At 40.2% G+C, this 10,064-nt stretch overlaps 1 protein-coding gene and 1 long non-coding RNA gene across 6 annotated transcripts in view; one reads left to right on the forward strand and one right to left on the reverse strand.

Moving 5' to 3' along the window:
* Positions 1-533: 533 nt before the first annotated feature.
* Positions 534-10,064, reverse strand: part of matn4 (matrilin 4) — a 35,522-nt gene continuing 25,991 nt past the window's right edge. For 3 of the 5 annotated variants that reach the window (XM_030419818.1, XM_030419817.1, XM_030419820.1), the window contains 8 exons: positions 9,308-9,430; positions 8,775-8,897; positions 7,243-7,340; positions 6,540-6,671; positions 4,947-5,130; positions 4,646-4,798; positions 3,600-3,704; positions 534-2,448 (listed from right to left, as the gene is read on the reverse strand). In XM_030419818.1, the coding sequence (XP_030275678.1) occupies positions 2,390-2,448; positions 3,600-3,704; positions 4,646-4,798; positions 4,947-5,130; positions 6,540-6,671; positions 7,243-7,340; positions 8,775-8,897; positions 9,308-9,430 (977 nt within the window). In that variant the 3' untranslated portion in view covers positions 534-2,389. Of the gene's footprint in view, positions 2,449-3,599; positions 3,705-4,645; positions 4,799-4,946; positions 5,131-6,539; positions 6,672-7,242; positions 7,341-8,774; positions 8,898-9,307; positions 9,431-9,919; positions 10,043-10,064 lie in introns of all 5 variants that reach the window. The other 2 variants (XM_030419816.1, XM_030419815.1) reach the window with 2 other exon arrangements.
* LOC115583307 (uncharacterized) overlaps positions 9,945-10,064 on the forward strand; it is a 5,635-nt gene continuing 5,515 nt past the window's right edge. The window contains exon 1 of the long non-coding RNA XR_003984341.1: positions 9,945-10,034. This is a non-coding gene — a long non-coding RNA (uncharacterized LOC115583307). The remainder of the gene's footprint in view (positions 10,035-10,064) is intronic.

Here is a 10,064-nt window from a genome sequence, read left to right on the forward strand (position 1 = left end):
TCACCATTACCTAAAAAGGCAGTTGTGCTGAAACTTTGGCAACAAGTCAGTTTTAGTATTTATAAGCAGTATTAAAACCCTTCAAATAAATCTTGATAACACACTACTGTAGTTATAAGCAGATATAAGGACATTTTTGAGCGTTTATTAATGTAGAGTACTAATCAACACGTCTCATTTTTCCTCTGACAGCACATGTGTTCACACAGCTGCCTCCACTTATGAAGGAGGAGTTAGAGCCTTGTTGTTGAAGAATTCTATATTTACAATCTTAATGAGGTGATAAAACAAACTCAGAAACACAATTACACATAATGCCAATTTCTTTCTTCCTTTGAGAAGTTTAAGTTGATCTTTTACTGGTGATACTTGGCTGGTTGATACGGCTTTCAAATAGTATCCAGATATTTTTACATTACATCATCATACACAAGGTTTTGCTGTTAATGTTTGGATTGGGCGATGATACGTTTGTACATTTAGTTTTCTGCATATGTCATCCTGAAACGTAAAACAACACAACAGTCGGGGGGGAAAAGTTCAGTCTTTTATTGCCTTCTGTGCTGTAATACAGGGATTCATCAGAAAAGTACAAAAAGGTGAAGCTAATAGAAAATATACAAAAACATACAGGCTTTCAAATATAAAGGGGCATACATTTGTGGTGGGTTGTTTTTTTATACAAAACTACAAGAATGAGACGATCTACTGGAGCTAATGTGGTGGTTTATCTACATACATCGCCCTGTGAGGCCTCTCACTCTCCCTCCATGTGACCAGAGGCTGAGGATATATAACTTGATGTGAAGATAGACGGAGGGATCGATTTGAGCCATCCCAGGAGAGTTTGTTTTATTTTACTTGTATGTAAACCAGCAGTCAGACATGTGAAGAGCGCTGTGAGACAAATTCTAGAAAGTGCAGAGCGAAGAAACAAATTTGATTCCTGAACGGCCGATTCATCACGTTGTTGTTATCAGACCACAGCTTCAGTGAACAGAGAAGCTTCAGACTTCTTAACGTCCCTTTTTGAAAAAATCTAAACCACGTTCCTCTTCAGCCTGGAATAAAATGTTAGCAGTTAATGTTTCTGTAAACCGCTCAGACGTTCACATTTGTGCATGTTACACTTAAGATATTGACATTTGCACAGAGCATCATATGAAGTTCACTTGGTTCACTTTGTTAGTGGTGAGTTGCAGCTTGGCGAGAAAGCTGCCAAGCCAGTGATCGTAGTTTGAGACGGCGTTTAAACATGTGTAAGCGTCACACTGCTGGATCATCTTAAGGAGACTGTTGTGGGATGTGTTTGTGGTGACAAAAACAAGCATTTTAAGCCAAACATGGTCTTTTCCCAACACTAACAGAGTGGTTTTGTGCCTAAAAGTAACCAGATCATACGCACAGTGTTGAAATTGAAAACTGAACCCTAATATTGCAACATATCTGCTGTTTACAGGAACAAACATTGCAAACATTTATTCTGGCGATGTGGTTGTCCTCCTCAAAACTCCTCACACTGCATACCAGTTAGTCCTGCGATCAAAACTCATGTTTGTACGGGCGAACAATGACCGGTGACCAATTTAACATTGGGAGTGGTAATAACTCTTCATTTCTTTCTAACTTCTTTTAAAAAAATTGCTATCCTACCGCTGTACTTAAAAAAACAATCGGCTATAAATACATCATATTTAACAAACCGTACAAAACAGATCAAGTATAAACAGCACGAAGAGAGACAGACGGATGGTGTGTGTGTGTGTGTGTGTGTGTGTGTGTGAGGCTGCTCCTGTTGTCACTGAATAATATGTTGTTGCTTCTATCTAATATCTACAGTACGTTGATTACATCTAGTTTACAAAGGTAGCCTGCAGTCCCCTGTGTGCTGCTGTGTTACATGGATGGAGGTCAATAACAAATGTTGTACAATCTTTTGAATTTATTCTTAATTCTGTTGGTTTGTTTGTTTGTACACATGCACTAAGAGTCCCAGATGTTAGCAGACGTCTCGGGGAATCATGAAAATATAAAATCATCTGTGTGATGAAAGCATTTTCGTTCAGTGATGGATGGGAAAGCGGACATACGTGGTGGTGTTTTTCTTTTTTAAGACAAAAGTGAACAAATTAGGTCATTTACAATGATACCAGAAATATGATTCTATATCATCATGTTTATCACGTCATCCTCATGAAGAGCAGCAGAGCTACTGAAGGCCTCAGAGGCTTTGTGAGAAGACACTTTGGTTTTGTCCGTAAACTCGAAGGGTTTCTGAATTCCCCCGTTAATGATCTTGCCAGGATGTGCCCTCCTCCTCCTCTTCCTCTTCCTCTTCCTCCTCCTCCTTCTTCCTCTGTGGTGTCCTGTTCGCTCACTTGATACCAGATCACTTCCTGGAGAGAAGCTGGTTCTCCAGCTGCTCCAGACGAGCAGTCATGCCGGACAGTAGACAGATTATTAAGGAACAATAATGACAGGTATCGACTGTAAGTCTGCTCATAAGTACATACATCGACATCCATCAGAATTTTGACAAGTGTCAAATACTTGTTGGTTTAAAGTCACAGTACACAACATTATTTTTGTGGTATGAGGACCACAGAAGAGTTAATATCAACAAATCCAACTAAAAAGACAAAACACAATCATTTTGACTTCTCTACTCTGTCTGTGGCTCTCCGCTATGAGCCCATGTACATTTCAATAAAACACCTCAACAAATATATAGTTTCATGTTTAAGACTCATGAATTGTTGAATTAGTTTTATGAGCTTTAATGAATGAATTCTAACCAATTTCTTTAAATATGTGCCAAATTTAAAAAATCTACTGAAGGAGTTCTTGAGGTAACACGTTCACAAGACCAGGATGGGAGCACAGACAACCTGAAAATAAACTGTAAAGTATACTGTCGTAGTCAGTCACTATATCTCTGCACACATTGTTTCCTCCAGTAGAAGAACAGATACTGTAAAAAAAAAAAAGACTGGTAAAAGTCTAAGTACTCCAGTAAAGTAATAGATTACAGGCATGGACTCAGAGTATCAGAGTAAAAAGTCTCCCTCTGAAGGACATTTGTGGTCAAAGCTAACTGAAGCTCACGACATATTAATATTAAAGTTAACGGTAGAATCAGTTGGATTTGTTCCCAGCTGTTCCTGAACGCACCACAAAGACAGTTGATTGTTGAGTCTCATTCCCAGGACGTCAAACAGACACATGTTGGGTTGGTAAAGCGTCCCGAGCAGCAACAAAGAGAGAAAATCAGAAACTCTCTGCAGATACGAGACACTGACACGCCTTTTCTCCACATTCCAGTCTCCCTCTCTGTCTGTTTACGCCTTCTTACGGCTTTCACGTCTTAGAAGGCATAGGTTGAAATCTGTATAATAATAATTCCCCTCAAATGCATCAAACTAAAGTAACAACCCTGTTTTGGAAACCTGAGGAGGGGAAAGTTCAGGTGATTGTGTTCAGATGTAGAGAGGGAAAGTCAGAAGTTTGTACTTTTAGCACGAAGCTTCTTCAGAATATCTGATTATTTCTTTTTATCTTCTCCTGCTCGTGTTTGGATGAAGCTGTGTTTTAAAGGATATGTTTCTGTGTGAGCTGCTCCAGGCTGCTCATGGTGGCCTGCTGGAACTCCACCAGACTCTCGCAGGCACACGGATCCTTCACCTCGATCTCCCCCTGACTCTCCTCTGCAGGGACACAGGACACAGACAGGAGACATCAGCAGACAAACTCCTTCACTACTTCCACCTAATGCAGGTATCAGTTACTCCAGGAGGAAACGCGCCATGCAGGCTCATGAAACATGGTGGGTTTCAGAACCACTTGAGTACTTTAAAATCTCTCAATAAACAAAAGCCGAAACTCCAAATTACTACCCTTTTCTGTTTATGTTTAATAAGGTTGTATTATTCTGTTGGTGTATATTTTATTTTTCTAGAAAGTGTACTGCTTTTTCTACAGCTGTCAGTAGAGGGAGCCAGAGGACAAGACTTCCTTCAGAGACCTGCTGGTGTCACATGTGAGCTTCATCTTTTACATTTTACTTTATTTTGAACAAAATCTTTAAAAAAAATATTGTAATAATGAATATATTTTTAGATGTGTTTACTAAGTTAATTACGCCGACGCTTACTGAATTAGAATTATGTTACATATTATAAGTTAAACAAAGAAGAATCTAAAAGTAGGCCCAGGTGAACAGATGTATCAGCCATAGAAAATAAAATGTAGAAGTAAAATAAAAATCATTTCTAAATCTTCTTTTGATGAAAAATATAGTTTTTATCAGTCTGTTTAACTGAGAACAAGAGGATGTAACACTTATTCATGATTACTCACTGCAGCAGGACTGTCACTGCTCATAACACCTTCAGATAACATATATCTAAAAATAACCTTATTGGCCAATTTTCATTTGTTTAATAGCAAAAACTAATTAAAAAAATATATAGCTATGCTGTCATGATTCACTGATTTTAAAGAGGTTATTCAATTGCTAAAAGTGTTAATAACAGCTGATGAAAGTAAGTAATTAGTTGATGATCGGCTGCCGTTCGGGACTCTGTTCAGGACTGTTTCACCTGTCATGTGTTGTTAACGTGCTGTGAAACCTTCCTGAGTTTTGTACCTGGGCACACGTTGAGTTTGAGGTTCTCGGCGATGGTGCTGATGGCAGTGAAGTCGGTGGTGTAATAGAAATGTTTCTCCACCGGCTCAGAGGCGATTTCACGGAGTTCATCCTCCACAGCTTTTCCAACACCCACTGCGTACATGGTGATACCTGCACACAGGGACGGAAACACCACACACTGACCTTTAATGTCAACATTGACCTACAGGAGCTGGAATCAGATCGTTACTCCACCATCACGTAGATCAGGGACACAACCTGTAGATGCAGTTTGGCCCTCACACTAGTTGATTCTTACCGGCTTCTTTGGCCTTCTTGGCGAACTCTGTGATGTCGTCCTGAGAGCGTCCGTCTGTGAACACCAGTCCAATGCGGGGGATGTTGCGGCTGGCGGGCCGAGCGCCCTCCGCCTCTGAGAAACTGTTCTCCACCATGTGTTTGAGGGCCAGACCCGTCATTGTACCTTTCTCCATGTAGTCAACCTAGACGGGCACAGTAACAACAGTTAAAGCAAACTTGAATCAGATGGTGTGTGGTTGTATTTTTCTGTTTAGTAAGTAAAACAGGTGTAAAAATATTTCCTTTTTTTGACATTTTGTGAGTTTAGTTTGGTTCATTTATTACAGTAAAAGCTCATAGAACTTGTGTGACAGTGACACTACCTGGGCAATCAGACAGCGGGAATAGGGAAGACCGGGGTAAGATGAGCCATTTTTCATATTTAGGATCACTACGTCAAGGCAATAATTATTTTGTCACTAACTAATATATCTGCATATATTTCACGATGTTGTGCATCCCTTCACACAAACAGAATGAGTGTAGATATAACTGTTTCGATAATAAAGCATGTCCAAAAAAAGTGGTCTTGTCAACACAACTTACCCCGCTCCTATGCTCAACTTACCCCATGGGGTAAGTTGAGCATAGGAGCAGAGTAAGTTGTGCCGTATCCCTCCTTCACCCCACCCCTCCCGCACCTTCTCGCTCCCTAAATATCAGTCACTTCTTCACATTCATGTATATTTTTATTTATTATGCACAATTTAACAGGTCCAGTAACTTTTTATTATTAATGCATTTTACTGCTAAACATCTGTTTTGTAAAAATATACTTCAGCATAAAAATACCTTAAAGTGCACTTGGGAAGAGAACATGACCAGCTGTGTTTTTGGAAAGAAAACACTAGAACTGAATTCTTGGTCCAGAATAATAGTTTCCTGGTGTTCTTGCTGACAGTCAGGTCAGTAATGGACTAGTAACACATTTGAACAATCTGAACTGAAACTCTCATCCTCTCATCATCCTTCCTTCCTTCCTCTATCTATCCTATCTTCTCCATCTTCGTTAAACTCCTCCCTCCATCTTCCTCTTATTCCATCTATCCCCATCTCTCCCTCGATCCATCCATCTCCCACCTCTGCTGGGTGGCTCAACTTACCCCAGAGCTACCATATTAACTTTATTAGTCCCCACAGCTAAAATGGTGCACTTTTATGCTAGGTTTATGACCTCATGTTGTAGCTCATAGATACCACAATTGATGTATAAAACAAATTTAAAATGATCTATTTTGGTCTAAACACAATTCTCATGAAACTAATGATAGATTAAATTCACTTTCAAGAGTGAAAAATTGTTTTTTGGAAATAAATGTTGAACCACTTTACCCATGTGGTTCTTACCTTCACAGACTCCATGAAATGATGCCTTCCTCCTAAATATTTGGTCACATGATCAATGTTTTTTACCGTTTCCCGGCAACAAGGGGTGGCTCAACTTACCCCAGTCTCCCATACTTAATAAAACGTTATGTACATCGCTAGTCAGTGATGATACATCCGGAGTTAAATATAAAAGATAGAGATGAAGATATTTGTTGGCCTTTACCTTCATGACTGCAGCTTTGATCTCGTCAGCAGTGTGGTACATGTTGAGAGGGAACTCTGTCCTGACCCGACTCGAGTACTGAACCAGACCGACTCTGGTGCCATGAGTGGACACGTCCAGGGAGTCCACGACCTGCAGCACAGGAGGAGGTCAGGGACATTCATCTGACACAGGTGCAGCTCCTCCATCAGTTTCTTTAATAATGATCAGTTTATTGTGTTTTGTTTTTGCTACAGTTGAATGTTCGAGCTTCACTGTAGATGATGTTTGTATGTGATGTGGAAACACTGAATGATCTTTACAGTGAAGTCAGAGACGTCTTGTGTCCAACAGTTAAACTAGTGAAATGAATATGCAGAATATTTTCACTTCACATATTTACTTTTGTATGATTCAGTAATTATACTTGTGTTTATCAAAATCCCTGTCAGACACACATTAGATAATTTTTTTATATGTCTTTAAACATGTGGAGGTGATCTACATCACACAACAAACAAACAAACACTCATCATTTCATGTATCTACGCTGGAAACCATTTGTAGATTCGACTGATCAGCTGGTTGTTTAACAGATCAGCCTGTGATCAGATGAGCTGCTGGTAGATGCATTCATCTCATCTGTGCAGGAGTTTCTTATTCTTGTTGATACATATTTTTTTAGGTAAACATAATACATGAGTGTGTGGTAACATTGCCTCACCTGGTTTACAAACTTTTTGACCAGCTCAAAGTTTTGCGGGCGGACGCTCTTGGAGCCGTCGATCAGGAGCACCAGGTCGATGTTGGCAGACTTGCAGGCTGAAAGAGAGACAGAGAGAGACTGAATACTGAGTCCTAATGATTTCTCTTTAGTATTCATTGGTGTCATTTCTGTTGCACAGCTGAACTGGACCAATATGGTGTTGCTGCATGCTGTACGTCAGCTGATAAGTCGCAAGAAACTGGAGCACAGAAAAGATAAAGATATCTTTGAGGTCCAGTCGTTTTGTAACTGTAGATATCTTGGTCGCAATGCTTGGACAAGTCCTCAGTCCTTCATCCTGAAGATGTGTTTGTTACATTAATACATTTCCCAAGAAAATAAAAATCGTTCCACAAAAATCTTTGTTGCTGTTTTTTCACAACAGCTGTTATCTATATGTATATTAAAAAAACGGTTGATATGGTCTCAGTATTAAGTGAAGGCAGGCTGATATCTTACTCAACAATTCAGATGGTAAAATCAGATTTTGTCTCGGTGTCAAAGGGAGTCAGCCGGAGCAGTGAATCTAAAGCTGGATGATAAAGACTGTGTGTACTGCCATGAACGTCCACATGGAGGCGCTGTGTGAAGGCTTCTCTTCACACAGATCTCGCTCTGTGCAGCCGGCTCCTTCCAGACATAACTGAGCTGCTTTTAACATCAGCAGGAGAGTTGGTTTATTTTCAAACACATCTTTATTTCATCTCCTGAGAAAAATCTCCACATTCTTTTCTTACTCCAACTCTAATCCCAGCTCTGGATGTTTTCCCTCATCCGAGCGCTCCACGATGGATCTTGGTGTCATGACATCAGATGATGTGATCCTGACATATTACAGGTTTCTTTTGATTGTATGTTAGTCAGAGTTTGAGGCAGACGGTCTGGGTTCACGTCCCTAAAGATTGTTTTCTTTGTTCTGTTTTTCTCTTTCTCTGTAGACTGAACTCGGACTGAAGCTGACCTCCTGCTCCTGCTGCACCTGTTGGTCCCTCAGAACCCACGGGATCTGAATCCTTACAGAGTGCTGAGTTTCTCCAGACCTGATGTATTGATGAAGTTCTGTTTGTCATCACCAGAATTCGATCATTTCCCAGTTCCGGAGCCCATGTAGTGATCTGCTCTATATATGAGTGTTCACGTCGCTGAGCCTGTCAATCATGATACTATCACCTGTTATCAGTGAACCTGTTTACCTGTGGAAGGATCCAAACAGGTGTTCTCATCCTGTCCCAACTCCAAAAGAATAAGCATATATTTACAAAAATGGATGAAGTTGATGAGAAAACTAAAATATCTTGAATATCTTTGTGCTGTTTTCAGATGAGCAGATGATCACATTCGGTTCTGTTTGTGTTGTTCACAGCGTCCCTTTTTTAAAAAGTCATCCAGGTTGTGTAATAATGAGAACATTGAACCTGTCCTGTTTGTGCCTCGGCGACCGTACAGCTGATTTTATATGAAACAGATGATGAATGAGAGAGTCGACTCACTGCCGCAGCTCTTGCCGTCCTCCTGCAGCAGTTGACCCTCCGGACAGATGCAGTAATAAGATCCAGGAGTGCTCACACACTGGTGCTCACAGCCGTGCTCCACCGTGTTACACAGGTCCATGTCTGCAAACACAGTCAGTAAACACAGATTATATTATAACTTATACATTCAACCTGCACAGACACATGAAACCAGAGGTGCACATAAAGTTATGCAGGTAATATAGTTCAATTCTTTACTGTCAATATGAGAAAAGGATGAAAATGTGGCTGTTGATGGATAATAATAATACGTTTTTTTTTCTGTCTGTTCAGCTCCAAAGAGGTTATTAATATACATTCAGTGTCGGATGCACAAGATCACACATTAGTCTTCATGTTTCATGCAGTTTATAGATTATAGTCTATAGTCGACAAAATCACCCTGAGGTAGATTTTAAATCAGGGATAAAAACCCAGAGAACACACATGTCGAGCTGAGAAGAAACTCACGATTTAAAAAAAGAATATTTTTGAGTGGGAGCTTCACTGACTTGTGCAGGTCTTCTTGTCTTTGTTGAGTTTGAATCCTTTGTTGCAGTCGCAGGTGAAGACACCAGGAGCGCTGAGGCAGATCTGCTCACAGTCGTGCTTCCCCTCGGCACACAGGTCGATGGCTGGTAACACACACATGCACACATGAGGAACGCTCTGTGGAACTTTTGTCGTTCTTTGTTTCTGTGTGAATGCGATTTTACTTGTCTACAATCACAAGTTAAAGTGAAGCGAGAGGAACATGTAAAAAAATATTCTGAAAGAAAGAGAAGAAACATGCGGCTGACAGCCTGTTTAGGGGGAATTATGAGCTGCAGCAACTTTAGCAATATATATTTAATATTGATTAATCTGTTAATTGTTTTAATATATTAAGTTCAAACTGCCTTTTTACTCCAGATATCATAAAAGATTTATTTAGGAAGCAGGAAGCAGAAACTGTTTTGTACACTACTGCTGGATTATCAGACTGCATGGTCATTAGATCATAACAAACAAAGTTAATGAAAGTACCACTTCTACAAAGGACGGATGCTCCAGGAGTGATTTCCTTTCACTGTAAATGTGTGTCTTTGTGTGAATGTGTGTGATTGTGTGACGGGCCGACTAACGTGTGCAGGTCTTCTCGTCCTTGTTCAGAGTGTATCCTTGGTTGCAGTCGCAGGTGAAGACGCCCGGCGCGCTGACGCAGATTTGTTCACAGTCGTGTTTCCCCTCAGCACACAGGTCAATGGCTGAATAACACACACACACACA

The sequence above is a fragment of the Sparus aurata genome, chromosome 6, assembly GCF_900880675.1.
Source record: "Sparus aurata chromosome 6, fSpaAur1.1, whole genome shotgun sequence".
NCBI classification, from domain to species: Eukaryota; Metazoa; Chordata; class Actinopteri; order Spariformes; family Sparidae; genus Sparus; species Sparus aurata.